The sequence below is a fragment of the Lepidochelys kempii genome, chromosome 7 (genome assembly GCF_965140285.1).
Source record: "Lepidochelys kempii isolate rLepKem1 chromosome 7, rLepKem1.hap1, whole genome shotgun sequence".
In the NCBI taxonomy this organism is placed as follows: domain Eukaryota; kingdom Metazoa; phylum Chordata; order Testudines; family Cheloniidae; genus Lepidochelys; species Lepidochelys kempii.
The window spans coordinates 36825279-36845980 of NC_136386.1; the positions used below are offsets into that span (position 1 = coordinate 36825279).

Consider the following 20702-nt stretch of genomic DNA (forward strand, 5'->3'; position numbering starts at 1 on the left):
CCTCCAGCTTCACTGTCCCATTCCTCCTACACCTCCCAAGTTTCCTCAACTGCCCTTGTCTCTCAACAGCCTCTCCCGTCAGCTTTTGAGGTGTGCAAAAATATAGGCTCCAGCCTCTCCCCCACCCCCGACTCTCACTCATTCCTGGCCCACTGCGTGCAGACAAGGGGGCACAGCCTGAGGAAAATATAATTACTTGTTCTCACTGAGAATATTACACATGGATCTGCGCAAAGCTTGGCGTCTGTGTTGCAAGAATTCACCCCATTTATGAGAACTTCACCCAGCATTGTAAATTTGTTGTACGTAAAGACAGATGTTGGGGTGATATCTTCAAAATCCCTTAATTTTTTTCAGCTCCGTAATTTTAATAGCACAACACGCTGTATTTGAGTTTTCTTTTTACACTGGAATGGATTATGGGCCAAGGGCCAAATTCTGTTCTCAGTTTCACCCATGAATTTCCATTATCTAATGAGATTGCATAGGTGTGAGGGGAATCTGGCCCAGAATTTGAATGTTAATTTTCAGCATCATGGATGTTGTCACCTTATGTCAAAAGTTATTTAAATATAGATTGTGCTTAATTTATATGGCTTGGGTTTGCAAAAATAACTACTGATCACAAGCTTCTAATGACACTTATTAGCAGAAATATTTTAATCACGTACCCATATAACTTCTTATGTCATGCCAGATTATATCATGGTTTTGTGAGGTAGACATTTGTAATTAGGATCTGGATGGAGACTACAGGTTTATTTCACTCTGACATAATGGTTTGATTCAAGTTGCCAGAGAATAAGGACTGGTGCTTTGATCTTCTATACCACAAAGCCCTAAAATATCTTCATTTTAATGTTAAAGGTGACCTGCAAATGACAAGAATAGTTTTTGCCCTTTTTTGATTCCTTATGATGGACAAAGAAGGCCTGAAAGTGTGTGTAATTTTTTAAGGTTATTTTTTTTTCTGATCCAGTATATCAAATTTTGTGGGGGTTTTTTTGTTTGTTTGTTTGTTTGTTTGTTCTGGAGAAGGGGAGAATGAGAGCTTTCACAGCCCTCAATTCACAAAAAGTGGGGTGTTGTATATCTTAGGCTTTGTCTACACTTGCCAATTGAATGACACAACTTTTGTCATTCACAGGTGCTTTAAAAAGCCCTCCCCCCCTCCCCCCAAGACAAAAGTTTTGCCAGGACAGCTGGCAATGTAAACTGCTCATTGTTGGCAGGAGTGCTCTCCTGTTGACAATGTGAACCCCACTCATAGGGGGTGGAAGTATTTTGTTGGCAAAAGTGCCGACAAACAGCATTTACGCTGCCTGGCTTTTAGCGACACTTTTAGCCATGTCCCTAAAAGCTGTGTAGTGTAGACAAAGCCTAACAAACTTTTTTTTTTTTTTTTTTTTGTTAATACCTATTTAACTCAAATGTCTTCCAAACAGCTGGAAGTACAAAGGGCCTGATTCTCTGATGTCCTGCACAGTGTGTAGTCATTTGGACAGTGCAAAGTGGATATGAAATGCTACTGTTCTGATATGTATAACTTGACACTCACCTTGCATGGATATAAATGACTACATGGTGCAGAACAATAAAATAAAAATCAGGCCTTTTAACCATTTTGACAAATATTGTCTGGTTCTCTTTCTGTCCATCGAGTCTTCCAAACTAAACAGGGTAGACATGTCCTACGTTTCTAATGTGCTTTTAAAACAAACAAACAAAAAAAATGCAAAACCCCTCCACATCCTGCCAACAAAAGGGCACAAAACTAATATTTTTTTTCTCTTGTATGGAACTCTTTAGAGTAGTGAAGAGCTCCCTCCAGATCTGAGCAGCTCACAACTATGGGAAAGTTCAGTTTTGGATTCAGATCTGAATTTCGCACCTGGTCCCTAGCCCTATAAGAGGTCAAACCACATCTGAACACCTCTGAAGCTTGGGGAAGTTGTAATTGTGGCTCAGGCTCATCTGTGTGTAAATGCATTCTTGACTTGGGTTAGGGTATACTTAGCCTGCAGCCATAACGACTGGTTCTGTGATCCTTTCAGTTCCCACAAACTGAGCAGGGTAAGGCCAGGTCAGTACTTGCATGGGAGAACTCCAAGGAAAAAAGCTGCAGGAAGCAGTGTGGGTGATTCAGTTAGTAGCTCTTCCTCCTTTGAGTTAATGTTGCACCAGTACCCTGGTGTTGTGTTCGAGGTTCTGTATTGCCGTGGCAGGAGATGCTATCATTCAAATGACACGTACAACAGAACTCCCTGATCATCTGTGTGTTAGAGCTCCAATAGTATTTTCTGTATGAGTGGGGCTGTTAAACTTAGGCTTCCTGGTCATATTTCAGCTCAGTAATTACTTTTCTTGTGACCTAAATTCCTTCTGCACTTTTAATTGGATATAGAATTTACATTCACTTTCCCTTCTTACGCTCTTATGTAGTTTGCCATTAAACAACTGTTGCGTTCCATTCCAGAAGTGGCTGGACTGATCCCTATGCAGATATGCCTTTGCTATCAATATCTCGCAAGCGTTTCATGAGTTTTAGTTAATGTTTGTAAATGCTCAGGGCTCTGCTAAGAAAAGGTGGCGCAGAAATACAAAGTATTGTTGATTATATACTCTTGTTACATTGAGCTGCTGTGTCTCAAACAATTTTCTGTGCACCTTGGTAAGAAGACATTGATATTGTAAAACACCGGACAACCGGTGTGCACTTTTTTTTTATTTAAAGATACTGAGAGAGGAGGATGTTTCTTCAATATGCAGGGAAATGGTTGTAGTTGTTATGGGCTCACTGCAGCCTCAAGTTTTTTTATTTTTTAGTAGCGGACCATGGTGAGAGAGAGTTGAGTAGGACAAGGGCATAATTAAGAAGAAATAATGCAGTTTATTCCCACCCTACCATGTTGGTGCATGTAATACAGGGTTAGTTTAGACTGACTATTTTCAAAAGTGGCCTCTGATTAGTGGTGTTCAGTTTGTCTCAAGTTTGGTTAAAAATACTGAGCACCCATCTTGGTCTTTATTTCTTGCAGCCCTAGAAAAGTATTCCCTGGGGCGGAGAGATTAGACTGTACTCAGCCATAGCTAATGGCCTATAAAGCCTATGTGTTCTGACTATTTTATTGGGGGAGGTTTGTTTCCTTGTCTGGAACCAACTAGTATTCACTGGGCTAGATTCTCTAATCTGCTAAATTTATTTTGCATTGCCTAAGCAGCACAAAGTGAACTTAAAAAGGCCAGAGATTCCCCCTGGAGAATTTCCATTGTGTAGAGGGACTCCACACTGGTATGAAAGTGGCAAGGTGGCATAGCATCCTCTTCTGCCTGCTGTCCCTACCTATCCCCAGCATAAGGTGAAGGAGGGGTTGGGGGGCAGGGACAGGCTTGGTAGGAGCAAGTGGGGTGGAGCTGAGCTCTGTACGCCCAGTTCTCAACCAGTGAAAGCTCCGTTAGTGGACGTTAGAATAGGCCCCTTGCTACTAGAACATCCCTCAGGGCTGAGTGGCTGGGATCATGGAGCTGTGAACCCACCACTGTTCACTACAGCTCAGCACAGCTTGAACATAGTGGAGAATCAGGACCTGAGTAATCTGTCTCAAAAATAAGCTATGAAGTATGTGTGTGAAAGAGATGGGGGGGGGGGGGGCGGGGAACAACTCTCCGGTGTTAAGAACTGTTTGCAAGTGGCCAATAGTTTTGCATATAGAGTGAAGTACCCTGGAGAAATTCTAAGGCTGTCTTCAAGAGGAGAAAGTTCTTGGCTGAAAGCAAGCTGTAGTAGACACCCAAAACCTCTGCATCTTAAGGATATGTTTCATTTCATACAAACAGAAAAACTAGATAAATACATAAAATGCTCTTACTGAAAGATTGCAATGTAACACTGTTTCTCAGAATAACAAGACCCCGAAACCAAAGAAAGACAAAGCAGGTTGCTCCCTAACTGAGAGAGGCACAACTCAACCTACCTTATTGTAGGCTATTTGTCTGTAGGCTGACTTTGATTGCATGCTTCCCTACAGAGCCCTTTTGTCTGAAAGCAGGACCAGGAGAACCCCTCTTAATTTCAAGTGATAGATCATAATTTTTAACACTGTTTTCAACACATCACCATAAGGCCCACCAGTAGTGTCTACCTTTTTGATACCAGGGACCAGCTTGCTGCCTTCCTAAACTGTCAGGAAGGTCTCCGGGATTGGCACCAGTCCATGGACCAGTCATTGAGAATTACTGCCCTAGTCCTACTCCACCTTTTTACTGTGATCAGTGAGAGGCAGGGCTAGAAAACTCCATCTCCAACCCACTGAGAATCTGCACTTAGTCCACCCTTAATAGAGATGGGACCATTTAAAATGGCAATCAGAGATCTGACAGATCGCAGGCTCAGTTTAGGGGAGAGGAGCTAGAAAAAGCTGGCTGTCAGATAAAAAGCTGTTGATAAATCTTGTACTTGTTAGAGACTAAGGGGTCTGCTGGTTTGTGTCTCACCCTGGGTGTGAAGGGGGTGCACACAGTAACACTGTATGGTGAAGTCTTGTACAAAAGACTACAAGTCTTTTGTGTATGTTGATTCATTAAATTATTTTCCCAGAATGTAAGAAGCTCTGATATTTTATCTCCCCTCAATACAGAACCCATCTCCCTTCCAGACTGTTTTCCTAAATACTGTGCATACTGCAATTCTAGAAAACTCTGTTTGTGTTGCAAAGGATAAAAAATCACTTTTATGAAGAGGTCTATGATTAAAGGCTGCTCAGCTTTGATTACATTCCAGTGAGTCACAATATAAAGACATCTTTCAGAGTGTGTACCTCACTCTTGGCCAGTTCCTCATCTCATTGGTGGCATAACTCTCATCTGCTTCACTGAGCGCAGGAGCAAGCTCTGTACAGTAACTGTGTTGTGTCTATTATCCAATGTCTTTACTACCCAGTGAAGTAAATTCTTGTCTGTTTGTGCACATTTATGCATGTTGAAATGACGTTGTTTTTCTTTGAAGTAAAACACTGCTAAATCCTCTCCAAACTCGAGCTGGATTAAAGGGCAGCCAGAGTGTGCAGCATTGTCAGAGGAGTACTGTTTCTAGATGTAGTGGAAAATAAGCAGAGTTGGTGTGCTGGCATTCTCCAGTTATCTTCATTTTGAATTTGGCTTTTCACAATTATCCAGCTCTGTAACATCACATTTATTGATAGCTGGGGAAAATCCAGCCACTGGGGGAAGACAGTCTTTTTAAGTTGTAAGAAGGTGAAAAATCTATTCAGACACTTAAATTTTTTTTTAAAGTAGAGAATGGGGCATCCAGAGCTCCAGACTAATTGTAAATCCATTCCCTGTTCACTCATCGGGTTGTGTCAGAGTTGAACCAGCTTTGGTAGTTAACATAGGCTTTTGAGGAGGCATGAAACTGAATCCATTTGTTGTTTAACATACTTTCTGAATCGTTGATCCTCCTTTAGAATATTTGCTTGTTACCCAAATGAAAATATGTTTATTTTAAAAAGTAAACCAAGTTGTGAGGTGTTATGTAAAATAAAACAGCATTTGTTTTTGTAGTGGTTGCTGTTGCTTGAGGCCCTTCATATGTTCTTTAGTTCCTTAACTTCCTTCTGCCTGTGAACACTGAGGTACTTGAAGGGGAAGGCTGGCCTGCTCAAAAATTGTTCCCAGCTGTGTAGATTGTATTAGCAGTTGTTTCAAATAGCAAAGGAGAAAAACCTTGAAATAGGTCGAGTGGTAGAAGTCATCAAATTGATTTGATTTAGGATCCTGGTGTAATTTTTTTGCCTGAATGAAATTTCAACACATGAAACATTTTCTGGCTCAATAAATGGCATTTCATTGTCTATTTTTAAATAGACAAAATGTATCAGGTAGGAAACAAAAATGGAAAGAGAGAATATTAACAGGGTCTGACAAGAAGTAAAGAGCAGGACTCTGATGCTTGACTTCCTACAGAGCCTAAATGCCAACAAGCTGGATTTTAATTCTCTGGGCAGTGATATCATTCAGGCTTATCTTTCCCTCTGATTGGCTTGACACAACAGCTGAAGCCACAACAGAGTAGAAGAACAAGGGTGGCTGGTCTGAAGACAAGGATTATTGTTGTACTGTAACAAATGCTGTCTCAGCTGTGCACGCTGATCAGTTCTTCCCCAGCTGCAGAAACTGAATCTTTCTTTTTAAAATTAGCATGTATAGGCTGCAGCGCATATCTTGGTAGCAAAATATTAATGTGTTTTTTGTAGCTACTCAAAATAAAAAGGGGCTTCCCCATGCCAGATGATGCATCTAAACAGTTCATCTCCTTTTGTAAATAAATATTTCAGAGCATAATTAATTCTGACACTAATATTGGGAAGTCCCACAGACTTAAGTGGAATTACACAAATAAAATAATACACAATATGAATAGGGGGAACAGAATCAGGTCTGGTGGTAAATGAAATGTTACAGGGTATCAAGGGCTTCAGTTTAAAAAAAAAAAGTCATGTTTGAAAGAAAAAATGGCTGTTTTATAAAATGATGTATGATTTTTGGTTTTACTTTTTCTGTGGAGTCTAAATATCCTTTTGATGCACATGCAACATCCATTAGCATTAACATGCTTTGCATATGCACACAAACTAATAGATCCTATGTGATACCAACTATCTTTCTCTAGGAAAGTATCCAAAATTTGTTAAATTCATAGTCTATTTTATGCTGGAAAAGGAGTTAATAGTTTCCTTTTAGTAATACATGTTGTTAGGGTTTTTTTTTTTTTTTAATTTAAAGTCTGGTGTAAATTCATTGCTAAATTAAACTTTATAGAGAGCTGAGAAACATAGTTTACAATTAAATCGCCTCCTAACTTTGCCAGAGGTAGCAGCATGCTATTAAGCCGCACAAGTTCTGTTGGCTATTTCACAAATTCTAACAAGTGAAAAATAGAATATGAAATTAAAAAATACAGCTTTGACATTGGCATCAGAACAGAAAATGAGCTTTACAGTGCAGTAAATAGGCATTTTGAGGCTTTTTTATGCTTGTTTTGAAGAGGTACTTCCAGCCACTAGTCAATGTGTTGTCTCTGTTTGAACTGGTCAAGGCTGCTCTATCAGTTATTTAACCTTCACCATCTTCCTTGGGATAACCCTCAGCTTCCAAAGCAAGCTCTTTTTAGATCGGTATTTTTAGTTTTCAGAGACACTGGTTATGAGATTTTGTTTTGTTTTCCACCTTGTTTGTGCTTACCTCTTCTTTGAAAAACAATGATTTTTTTTTCCTGCTACCTGGACTGGAGCAAAAGATTACATTACCCCATTAAAAAGGGCATAAGATTATAACTCAAAATGTGGAGTGAAGGAAAGGGCTTTTGACTTATTTTCTATTGCCTTTTACGGGGAAGATAGTTATTCACTGAGGGTGCCATTGAGATTAATGGGCATTTTGCCACTGACTTGAGTCCAGGATTTGGCCCTGAGGGCAAAATTGTCCTCTACAATCCATGTAGTAGTACTTGGCTTTAGTATTCTGATATCCCTGCACACACAGATTCCATCCACAGTTGCCAGCAAAATATCTACATTTTGTCCTACAGTACACCTTTGATTGGCAAATTTTGCCCTAAAACGTCCTGTATCATAATGTTTTTGTTACTTCTGAGAAACATGCAACTCTATCTGGGTTTTTCTTTAAATAATTCCAAATTAATAAAATCAACTGATTTGTGACATTGCTTTGTGGTTTTGAAGGTTACATATTTTGGTTTTAGCAGAACCAGCTGAATTTGTGAAAGAGCTTTCTAAGTAAAAGAAACTGGCCAATATTTCTTTCCCAGATCAAAACCTTTGTCAGTACCCAGGAATGATGTTGTCAGTTGCAAGGACTTTGAACTTTGGGACATCATAAATTTGAAGAGAGATTAGCTGAGGAGTGAGTTAGCATTGTTGCTGCTTTTCTGGGGGTGGGGAGAAATTAAACCAGTTCCCTTAATATAACTGACAGTATCATTTACTAGCATTTTTCAAAATAGAAATGGGAATGAACTAGATTCTCATCTGTAAATGTTGCAAATAACGTATCTAAACTCACTTTATCTCACCAATTTGAAGATTGACTTGAAATATTATAATGTGGAAAGAAGCAGGTATTAAAGCAGTCACCAACATGAAATATCTATAGAAAAAGTTCTGTATTTTAAAGGATACTTTTAAAATTTCTCACAAGAAGTCATTTGAGATAATCCAGCGCATACATCAGAGCTTTAATGAAACAGACCTCCTCTTTCTCAGTGGAAAGCACCACAGGTGTATATAAATCTAAGCCAACTTTGAAGCAGTGAGGTGCACTGTATGTCAAATAAATACTTATGATAAAGTTCAATTATGCATAGTGTGGCATAGCTTTGCTTTCAGCCTCATTTGTGTGTGTTTGTGCTTGTGTTTTGAGATAATTGTGGTTTAAGACTTGGGATTCAAATGAGATCTTGTAGCTGTCATAAGCACCAAATCATATGTGAGAACTCCTTTTCTTAGGTGATGGTTCCTATATGGAATGCCTAGATTTTGATCTGAACATTTTTTTGCCACTGTAGTGCTTTTCCTAGGCGTCATTTCAGGAGGGTCTAACCATAGCAGCTGCTTCTGCAGCTGCCATTCTGTGTCTCTGTATGACTTCAAGTCAGTTCCACTGATGGCTTCTGGCTGCATATGGCTTTCCCTGAACCAGGTGTGAGAACTTGAACTTGAATCCATTTCAAGGCAGCATCTATAATTAGTAGGAGCTACAAGAGGCATTGGTGTACTTTTTTTGGAAACACCTAGAGTATGAAGATACATATTTGATGCAAAACTGATAGGCAGTTCTGCTCCCCTCCCTGATATTTAGGCACTCAGTAATATTAGTTTTTAAAACTAGGACAAATATTTTGCAGTGGAATACTTTTATAAAGCTGCATTCTCATATAAAACCTTCACTGTTTGTTTGATTTGAATTTAAACCCTCTTCACAAGTTATGACAAATTCCTCAAGTGCCTACATATTCCAGTTCTGGATGTTTTTGGTAACGTTTATGGATAGAAGTGTAGCTATGACTGGAAGAAAGTAAGCAATCTTGTAAAATTATTTTCTCTCCTGTATGACTAACATAGTATGTTTGTATACCTTTCTCCTGGGCAGAGATGGTTCAAACAGATTTGGGGAGGGAGTAGGAAAAACGAGAGCTGGAGAAGGGGCAGATTTGATTGAAGAATTTCCCCAAATTGGCACCTGTGGAAATAGCATGTGATTTCAAAGTACGTAGGGACAGAACAAGATGATGGCTTGTCCTCTTTAGGTATTTATGGAAACACAGGGACTTGATGGTTTAGGGCAGTGTTTCCCAAACTTGGGACACCACTTGTTCAGGGAAAGCCGCTGGCGGGCCAGGCCGGTTTGTTTACCTGCCGCATCTGCAGGTACAGCTGATTTGCGGCTCCGACTGGCCGCGGTTCGCCGCTGCAGGAAACGGCTGCCGGTATGTCCCTCGGCCCGCACTGCTTCCCACAGCCCCAGTTGGCCTGCAGCGGTGAACCATGGCCCATGGGAGCCACGATCGGCCAAACCTGCAGACTCGGCAGGTAAACAGACCGGCCCACCAGGGGCTTTCCCTGAGCAAGCAGCGTCCCAAGTTTGGGAAAAGCTGGTTTAGGAGGATGGAGGCTGCATTATCTAGTGGCTAAGGCAGATAAATAGGAGTCAAGAAACCTGAGCTGTGTTTCTAACTCTGCCAATGAGTTGCTTTATAATCTTGAGCAAGTCACTTAACCTTCCTTGTGAGATATTTATAAGTTTGAGATCCTTGAAGGAAATGCCCTACATAGGAGCAAATTATTATTGTTGTTGCAATTGTATATAGCAGCCTGCTTCTCTAGGTTATTAGTCTGAATCCAGCCCATGGAAGTAGTGACTAAAAATTATAATGATCTGATGGTTGAACAAAGACCTGTGTTAAATGAGGTTCGTGGTTTCCACCCAGTTATCAGTGGACAACTATTCAAAATAAATATTAAAAAAACCCAAACCAACATAATCAGAAATGGTTCTGATACTTTGATAGGAACGCCAACAACTGTTTTTGGTCAGGGATAATGAACTTCTTCTCTTGTCTCTAGAAATGAAGCTTATGGAGGCAGCTTGCACTGCCGCTGCTCATGCTATACTTGTTCAGAGATACTCCAGCAGTGATGATCAAGAATGTATCATGAGCACTAACATTCCGTTTTATAAAGGAGAATGTAAAGCAACCTCTCCATTCTAATAACTATTTAATATATATTAAGAGGGAGTTTTTACTGGCTGCGTCTTTCACATTGGGTCCAATTGCACATTGAATCCTGCGGAAAATAAACTGCCGAAAGTGAATTTTGCTTTATGCAGTCTTAGTACAGTTCTTACTGGCTTATTCACAGAAAAGCTTCCTACTGCTTCAGCTGGCATAAGGCTTGAACAATGAGGATCCTGGATCAACTCCCAACTGTGGTATGGTACAGGATGCACACACCATGCATCCAGAAACTGAAGGGAGAAAAGAGGGCTCTGTTATTAAGTCTTTTCTATCCAGCCACCAGTTGGCAGACTCAACAGGAAGATTGCAATTCCCGAGGCTAGGGTTTGTTTGCATTTCCTTGCAAAATATTTTTGGTCTGATGATAAGGAGGCAAATGGCCTGGTCACTGCAAACTAATATAAATGCTTTAACCGTCACAGTAGAATACATTTCTGGAAAAATGTAGCATCTTAATAAATAAAAAAAAAAGAGAGAAACTTGGGCATAAATATTTCATTAGGTTTTGTTTTAATTCAGATTGTGCAGACTGTCTGGAGTCTGGACTGCCATTCCTGGCAATGTTTAATCCCAGCCATGCTTTAAAAATTATCTGCTTCCTATAGAACAGAATGGGAGTACTGTCATGGACGAGTTGAGTGCTGGTTTTTGTTTTTTTCCCCCCCTCCTATCTGATGTCAACTGGGAAGACAAGAAATTGGCTCTCTTTCACTTTCTATTCATAATCCTCAAGCACACTTTTAACACCCTAGCAACTGAAGAATTTACTGTGCATGCCTTAGAATTCATGTTCATTCATTTTTATGTAGTTACAAAACATTTATGGCAAAATGTCTTAAGACCAGAGATCTTAGGAGATCCACCTGTAGGACCAGAAGCAATGAAAGCAGGGACTACTACATTTGGAGAGAACGGGTAAAATGGGTCCCAGCCAGGGACCACCCTTCTCCTTTGCACCCCTTTCCCCTGGACTCAAAACTCTGTAGGGGAGACCTGCGTCCTGAGATTCTGGAGGCACTGGAACCCAGATGGTGTTTCCCCTCCCTATGTGGGCTTGGGAGAAAATTGCAGAGGACAGCCAGCCAGAGCAGAAGCAGCCAAAGCAGGGACCTCTGGGCATTCCAATCAAAACTGTAGAATATTTTTGACTGTTTCTGCCCTGGCTGATCAACGGTTTGCTCCTTCCCTCCTCAGTCCCCTCACCTCCGCTTCACTTCCCACCTGCCCTTTTTATTCTCAAACCCTGCCTTGTCTCCTTAGCCCCCTTCCCTTTTTCTGTCCGTTTAACTGATCTCCTCCTAAGTAAGCCCACTTCTCCCCCTTTCCTCCCTCCCCCCCCAACACGGAACTAACATCAAATAGCAAAACCATGTTAAATCACGCTGTTCCCTCTGCTTGTGATTTCTACCCCTTCCCCTCGCTGCATCTATTTTTGTCTGTTTAGACTCTAAGCCCTTCAGGGCAGGGGTCATCTGTTATTCTGTGTTTGTACAGTGCCTAGCACAATGGGGATTCACTTTGGGCTGGCCCTTAGGAACTACCTTAAGAACACGACTGATAATATAGTAGGATTGAATAGGCCAGACAGGCTCAGAACCACCAACACAGACTATTGCATGCCTAGCTTATGCTCAAATAAATTGGTTAGTCTCTAAAGTGCCACAAGTACTCCTTTTCTTTTTGCGAATACAGACTAACATGGCTGTTATTCTGAAACCTATAATTTAGTCCCTTTCTCAACAAATCTTTAAGGAATAAATAAATAGTGCTGATATCTCTAATCCATATAACACCACCGGATTTTTTTTTAGTTCCTGCTTTTGTCCTCACCTCTTTGTACTGCCTATTCATAAGCCCATTTTAAATAAATCCTCTGATGAAAAATAACCAGTGAGTTCACATAGTCTAAGTAAAATATCCATTGGCAAAAATTTCTCTCTCAAAGTTTTATTCCTCCCTCAATTTGATCAGATGGAAGGGCTTTCTAGTGTGTTTGCTGTTCAAAAACTGCCTGCGGTGTGGTTCTGCTAATGCACTGTTCAGAAACATGCTGATTTCTCTGCTACTTTATTAATTCAGAATAAAATCTACAGTGTGCTGGATTTCAACTTTTGTGCGGTTACTGTCGCATGTGTCCACTTATTCCATCACTTTGTGAACCCATTATAGCCTTATATATGCATTCAAATGCTTCATGACCTGAGTGATTTCAGGTTTTTATTTTACATTGTCTTGAATACTGAATGTTCCTCTTGCATCTGAGGTGTTTTTTTTTGTTTTTGTTTTTTCCAATGTCTTTACACTCTGAATTAGCTGCTAAGGATCACAAGGTAGAGTTGTCTGTAAAACAGATATTTTTAAAGATGAAGCAATGAGACTTTTGTAAAATATTAATATTTACCATCTAATTTGCATTTCTTGATGTTCCTGTCGTAGCATGGTGTGATGTTTATGAGCGTTAAATGTGTCCACCTGTGGAGCCCAGTCTTACAGCCTCTGCAGTCAATGGGAGTTTTGCCATTGATTTCGGCTGGGAGCAAGATCAAGCCTGTAGTGTACAAATACTCAAGAGAAAGCTCAGGGTTTACTTTTTACTTTCCTAAAATTTTGGGGCAGCCATCAGTCTCTGTATTTGGCCCAAATGTGAATAAGTTTTTGTATTTTTTAGTTGCCTTTGTTTATATGTTTGTTTTGTACAGTGTCAAGTTAAAGGTAGGTAAGATTTGTTCAGAAGGGAAAATGTGAGTGTGCAAATGAAAGGGCCCTATTATTCTATCAGTAATATTAAATATGAAGATCCTTTAGTGTGTTAAAAAAAAACACCAAGATTCTTAAATCGATTAAGCCTCGCAACTCGTTTGTGATCAGAAGTATTATTTGCTGCAATCAGGTGTAAACTAAGACGCAGAGACAGTAAGAAACTTGTCTAGGATCACACAGAGTGTGGCAAGGCCAGGTCTGGAACCCAAAAGTCTTGACCTTTCCTGCTGTGCCCTAACCACTAGACCACTTCCTCCAGTTGCAGATTTAGTGAAGGCCTTGATAAGTTGAGTGTACAGCTGCAGTTTTGCTAGTTTGTCTAATAAGTAATCCCAGATGACTTCTGCCATCAAAATTGTAGGAAAGGATTTTAAAGATACAACAAACTTTATTGTCATTATTAACATCCGTTTTGCTAATTGTTGTCCTGGTTATATAGTATACTACTTTGGCTTAGTGTGGTTCCTGGATCCTTCAGCCTGTCCTTCCTTGACATCCAGATAAATTAGTTAGAAAATCAGCTTTTGGCAGCCATGGTCTCACATTGCCATCATTCTTTGATTCAAACAGAGCAGCCAGCTTTGATTCTGTAGCTGTTAGAACTCAGTGCGCATCATGGGTAATGCAGTGTAAGTTGCACTGCAGGCATGACCCCGGTCTTATTGCCCTGCCGATGAGATGAACAGATCCTACTTGCATTCACGTATGTCACTTCTATTGATGTATTTTCATTTTTTTTAAAAGTATGTATGCTTGTGTGTGTTAGATGAGGAGAAGCTGTTTCAGGAAATCCAGATCTGCACATGTGGTGGAGGGCAGAGAACCTCCGAACCCATCTATATTTAATTTTCCACAGCAGTTTTTATTCCTTGGGGGAAGGCAGGTTATTCTGAAGTGTTGATTTTTCACCTATAATCTTAAATATCTGTGAGAAGTGAAAACATATCCAATTTGTTTCCATGTCTCTCCATGCCTTCCTCCTCCCCATCTCCTTCCTCCTTTTCTACTGCCTTTTTTTTGCCTTGGTGCTATTAAAATCTGATACAGTTTGTGGTCTCTGCAGGCTTCTTTATAGCAGATCCTTGCTAATGTCAACTGAGCCAGTTCAGATGGCTTCTTTGCCACTTTCCTTCCCCCCAAAAAATTGAGGTGCAAACAGCATCTTACAAAGGATTTCCTTGGCCCAGTAGAAAGCCTTATTTGTAATTAGTAATGTCAATATCATGAGTTATTCCAAACTGTAACTTTCCTTTCTTTCAGTCTGTCCACTTCACTTCATTCACTCCTTCGGTACAGTGCTGGCAGCAGCCTTTTCCTCTTCCTGTCTTGTCTGACGACTAAATTCCACCCTTTTATTGAGACTGGAATGATACAGTATCACTAGAGTCAGAGTCAGTCTGTCCCTATAAAAAGAAAAGGAGTACTTGTGGCACCTTAGAGACTAACAAATTTATCTGAGCATAAGCTTTCGTGAGCTACAGCATCCGATGAAGTGAGCTGTAGCTCACGAAAGCTTATGCTTAAATAAATTTGTTAGTCTCTAAGGTGCCACAAGTACTCCTTTTCTTTTTGTGAATACAGACTAACACAGCTGCTACTCTGAAATGTGTCCCTATAGTTACTCTAGTCTCCTCCTTTTATTGTTTTATGATTGCAGTAGAGAGGCCATTGACACTTAATACTCAGATGACATATTAGGAGGTTGTGGGGGAGAGGAATCAGTCCATAAATCCAAAGTCTCCCTAAATAGACAGGAGCCCTGAAGAGTATCTTACTATAAACTGGGAATATCAGTGAGTATCATAAATAATACAGGTACATCTCAGTTGGATAAAGCTAAGAGATGGTGGAAGCCCCAAATAAGAATTTGGCCTATAGTAATTATGCCTTGAAGGGGTGGTGGTCACAGTTTTTATTGAGCACTTCTCTGAGGAACTCACTGTGCTTTACAAGCATGAATGTAGTTAATCTCACAAGTTCTGCCAGGAAGTAGTTGTATCCCCCTCTTATAGAAGGGGGGGAAATGAGGCACAGAGTGAATAAGGCCTACGTTTTCAAAAGTGGTCACTCCTTGAGGGGATCTCAGCTTTGGATGGCCAACTTAAGATACCTAGGCCTGTATCTTCAATGGGAGTTAGGAGCCCAAATTCTTTTGAGGAGCTTATCTCTAGAGTTGTGGTGTTTTGTTTTTTTTGTGTTTGTTTTTTTCAGAGGTGTCTTGCACGCACACCTCCCATTGCTTTGAATCTGAGTTGTGGGTGCTCAGTAGTTGATCAGTGACCGCTTTTGAAAATTTAGGCTTAAGTAACTTGAGGTCTCCTGACTTCCAGTTCTCTTGCCTTAATCACACGCCCATCCTTTCTCCCCTTGTATTTCATCATGTGTTTTATTCCCTGCTGCTGTGAGGTATGGCAATTCAGCAGTGTTGGAAACGGAAGATGCCAGATTAATCCAGGAGGAGAAGACTGATAGGAGGAGGGAACTAAAGGAGGCAGGAGAAGCTGAATGACCCCCAGTCTGTCCTACACCTCCTTGCAAATGTGCTTCAGTGACTACAGGTTAATTGGCAGGTGGCTCCTTGCAAACCTCCTGCATTCCTTCCTTGCTCCCATGCAGCCCTTCATGGGGAGCAGCTGACATATCCAGGCATGCCCTTAGGCGTCTGCCCACCAACCCATGCTCTCTTTCTCTGGTCCTGAAACATTCAGCACAGCTGCAAACATGTGCAAAGCCTGGTCTAACAGAGCCACTAAATGGGTGATCAGCTGAAGCAATGTGTAGCCTGCAGGTGAGATGGGTAATGAGGAGAGCTGGCAGGCAGGGTGAAAGAGGATGGGGGCCAGCAGGGGAAGGAGGGAGACCAAAGAAATAAGAGTTAAAAAAAAAAATAAATTACCAGGCCACGACATAAGAAGAGTAAAGGCAAGAAAAGGGCTAATATATATGGGGAGAAGGAGAAAGGACAGGGAAAAAACAGCCTGGGCCCAGAGCATGGAATAAGAACTGTGCCAGGGTGTGTGTACTTGTTTCCCAGTGGGAAACGGGGAGGGGAGAAGCCCTCTGTGGCTTCCCCCCACTCCTGGTGTGGAGCAGGTAGACAAAATGGGGGTTGAGGGGAGCCCATCAGGAGCCTGTGGGGCAGCCAGGCTCCCGACAGGGAGCTGCTAGAGGAGCTGAGAGACTGGTGTCTCAGCTCCCCACACTTGCCCCTCCTAGGTTGGTGGAAGTGCTCCACATGAGGATGCATACCAGGAACCCAAGGAGGGTAGTGTGGACATACAGCCACCTCAGCTATTACTGAAGTGGTGGAAGTAGACCTAACACAAGTAGACTTACATTTCTAGTGTAGCCATATCCTGAGAAATCACTGTTTACCCTTCCAGACAGGGTGAATCTCATGATTGTAATTGTCACTACAAGGGCAGAGCAGCGTCCTCACACAGGATGAGAATGTGACTCCTAATCCGTGGCTGGGTGAAAGTCTGGTGATGGCCTCCTCCTCTGCTCGTACTCTGAGGGACTCCTGTCTGGAATCCATTTTGGAGGAAATGAGTTACCTTAAGTACTGTGGCTCTCAACCAGAGGTACACTTCCAGGAGGCACACCAATTCATCTAGATACTGTATTTGCCTAGTTTTACAACCGGCTACACTAGCGAAGTCCGTACAAACTAAAACTTCACAGACAATGACTTGTACTTACATTTCAGTGTATAGAGCCATATAAACAATATTCCAGTTGATTCATTTTTACCCTTTAATTATAAAATTAGAGTGAGCAATTTTTCAGTACTAGCGTGCTGTGACACTTTTGTATTTTTATGTCTGATTTTTGTAAGAAAATAGATTTTAAGTGAGGTGTAAATTGGGCGTACGGAAGACAAATCAGACTTCTGAAAGGGGTACAGTAGTCTGGAAAGGTTGAGAGCTGCCACTTTAGTATAACCATTGTCAGGAGTAATGGGGGTGGAGATGATCCTCACCAGCCCATTGCTGTTGTAAAATAAGACCTACTCTCCTAACTGCCACAGTTCTGTTAAATCCATTATATGATGGGGCAATGTGCAGCTCAATAACAGTTTGGAAAAAGTGACTTTAGCTGTCCTTAATACCAAACACAAATCACATTTATTAAAATGGTCATACTTGCCTTGAATGACATTTTTAATAAAGGAGAGGGAAGGTGTGTTTGACAGGTGAATTTTATGTTTGATTCTGTTCTCACTCCCGTGAGCATGCGCACACACAAGCCACCTTTTAAATTAGTGGGCAATGAAGGTGGAGAAATGAAGAAAGCATCCAAATATGCAGTGGAGATCTGGCTTGCTTACTTGAAAAGCCTCTCCTACAGGAGGGCTGCACGTTGTAAAAAATAATTACTTCGCTGCTGCTTCAAAGGTCAGACACGTGGTAGCAGGGAGTGGGTTTACAACCAAAATGAGATTAGCTATACCAATAATTCAGGGTTCAGAGTAGCAGCCGTGTTAGTCTGTATTCGCAAAAAGAAAAGGAGTACTTGTGGCACCTTAGAGACTAACCAATTTATTTGAGCATGAGCTTTCATGAGGTACAGCTCACTTCATAATAAATTGGTTAGTCTCTAAGGTGCCACAAGTACTCCTTTTCTTTTTGCCTATAATTCAGGGGTTGCGTTCACTGCTGGGGGAAAAAAAAAACCTTAAAATATTAAGAGGGAAGGCCAGAGAATTTCAGAAAATCCATGACTTGGTCCCAAAAAAACAATGTCTTTCAAATCAGTGCTGCAACTTTTTATTAATGGCATTGAAGGTCATTAAGAAGCCATGTACTGAAATAATCATTATTAAAATGTCAGTGTGGTAATCATCATAGTAGAAGGATTATTAAATCTTTTACAATTTAAGAGGGGAGAAGGGCAAAAAATGTTAGAGCTAAGAAAGGAAAAATATTAAAACTTTGTGATAGTCTGGCATCGCTTGTCATAACTAGAGTATAAAACAAAGTTTAATGTGCTTGTACTGAAACTACTTACATGGATAAATTTTAATTAGGAACTTACTAGGTACAAACAAATGCAGCCTAACAATTCAACCCTCAACTGGAAAAATTCTTCTTAGCGCTGAAAGAGGCAATATGATGCAGTTTGGTAAGGAAATTCTCAATGGAATTTATTAAGATTTTTTATTTTAAATTTTTTAAATGGATGGCTTCATATTTTCAATGTCAGTTACTAAATTTGGGATAATTAATTTTTTTTAATTGAAACCCAGCTGTATTTAAAGGGAAAGGGATTTAGTTTCCTGTCAGCTTCCTTTTCAGAAAAAGTGATTTGTGTATAGACTGAAATCTTTCCTGTTTGCATGTCTGAAAACATCTTTTTTGGGAGAGTCACGTTTTGGTGGGGCAAGGAAAGAGGAATTGCTTTCGATTTTAAATGTTTGTAGAAATATTTGGAGAAATCTAAGAGCCTTTTTTTTTCCCCACTTACACAACTACACACTGTTCAAGCCAGAAGAGGTTTGACAGTGTTAACCTTGATCTGTTCTGGCACTGCAATCTACTGGAGAATGTTCTTTCAGAAATCACTCTGTACTTTGAACTGCTGAAGGGACTGCTGTGGTATGTGTCTAACAGGGACCTTAGCATTTCATTTCTAAGAGACAACAGAAGAGCTTTTTTATGTTTGAGTGTATGTGAGCTATATGAAAGTAATACATGAGTGTAAACCAGGGTGAGAGCACGTGGAATTTTATTTCTTGAGAGTCCTGGTGTATCTGCTCTTAAAACAAAAGGTAGGTAGGGAAAGTCTGTGTTTTGTGCACACGTGGGAAAGGGTGTGTTGCTGAGTCTTTTGAAAACCAGTGTAAATGAAAATCCATTTCCTGTCAACATGGTATGTAAGCAAGATAAACATGGAATCTGTCAATGTTTGATTTGAGCTGTATGAAAAAGAAAAAGTACAGCATCTTGTACTGTAAGAGTTTTCTAACATAAATGCAAAAAGCTAATGCAATATGCCATTAAAGAATAAATGGTACCTCAAGGTAAACTTTGGACAAGATTCAGTTTAGAAAAAATTCTGGTTGTATGTCACATTTCCTGGATTTCTCTTCCCCTGGTTCCTAAGTATTAGTATTATTTGTATGAAAACCGAATATTTGTTTTTGAGAGGTCTCAAGTAGTCCTAATGTGTATTCCACACCTGAAGTTATGGTCCTTTGTTAGCTAGAAAACCCCATCTCCTGGGGTATTTTAAAACTGGATTGGACAAAGCTCTACAAAATATAGTGAGAGAATAATCCTGCACTGGCAAAGCGATTAGATTACCCTCATAGATATTTTTCCCCGTCTTTAATTTCTATGAATGCATTATACCTCACAGGCCACAGAAAATCTCAAATTTACTTTGCGTAAGGGGGAAAATAATATTTTTATGCTGCATTGAAACTTAAAGATGTGACATTATTTCTTGTATTTTGACCTACATGACAAAAAATATAAATATACATTTCGTAGTTTTGCAGTGGACTGAAGTAGAAATGAATGGAAGAAGCTCCTTTTGGAAATGTTTCTTTTTGCCTAGAAATGGTTAAGTGAGTTATTCAGAATATTACTAAAAATTGTTACATAAACAGGAAATCTCACTTTTGCTGCCTCAAGACTTCTGCAGCAAAAATAGAAATCTGTTTAAGTAAATGCTAAATTTATGATAGTTGACCTATCGCCTACCTGACCCTACAATATAAATAACTACAGGTGAATTTTAACAAATAGTGAATTAAGTCTGGATAATCTGAAGCTTAATAGAGCTATACTAATAGTTAACTGCTGAGATCTTTGGTGTATAATACTTACTAGAGGCTTTTTTCCCCCACCCTTTCTTTGTTTATCTAGTGTTGAAGGCGAAGCTCCAAGTAGTGAAACTGGCACATCTTTGGATAGCCCATCTACTTACCATCAAGGACCTATAACCCATAGTTCGGCTATAAGCCCAGACCATTACGACCATTCTGCTTACGGGCTGTATTCTGTCTCACCTGGGCAGCAAAGATCTCGGAGGCCTAAGCTTCAGCACTCAACATCAATACTGAGAAAACAAGCAGAGGAAGAAGCTATTAAAAGGTCAAGATCACTTTCTGAGAGCTATGAACTCTCCTCAGACCTACAAGATAAGCAGGTATTTAAGCTATCTTGCTTTATTTATGAATAAGGCAAAAGGGTCTGTTTGCCAACAAAAAAAGCTTTAGGGAAGTTCACGTGTGCTGCTGAAAATGACTCATTTTTATTTGTCTAAATCCAAGTTAGTTCAAAGATGGCATAGTTGAATATTATAAAAATTCCATCCCCTCCAGTCCGCTTTTTCTTTAGCTCATTGAGGCAACAGCCAAAATTGGAAAAAACGCCATATTTGTTATTAACATAAAGTGAAAACTTAATTCTCCCCATGGTTATGATTTCATGCATTTGGCTTATATCTTGTTCACAGTGTGAAATAATGCAATTTTTTTTCTCAGTAAAATTAGTAATTTTAAACTTGGAATGGTTTTGGTGCTATTGAAAAAAAAAAAAACTGTTTCCTCTATAGTCAGACTAAATTCGAACTGCCAGATCTTGAGTTGTTCGTTCAGTTTTTTCTCAGTCAGGCAACA

General features: G+C 40.1%; 1 protein-coding gene across 17 annotated transcripts in view; it reads left to right on the forward strand.

The window, feature by feature from the left end:
• The window catches only part of IQSEC1 (IQ motif and Sec7 domain ArfGEF 1), a 723214-nt gene that overhangs the window by 603456 nt on the left and 99056 nt on the right, over nucleotides 1-20702 (forward strand). For all 17 annotated transcript variants that reach the window (XM_073352194.2, XM_073352208.2, XM_073352210.2 and 14 more), the window contains one exon: nucleotides 19948-20230. In XM_073352194.2, the coding sequence (XP_073208295.1) occupies nucleotides 19948-20230 (283 nt within the window). The remainder of the gene's footprint in view (nucleotides 1-19947; nucleotides 20231-20702) is intronic.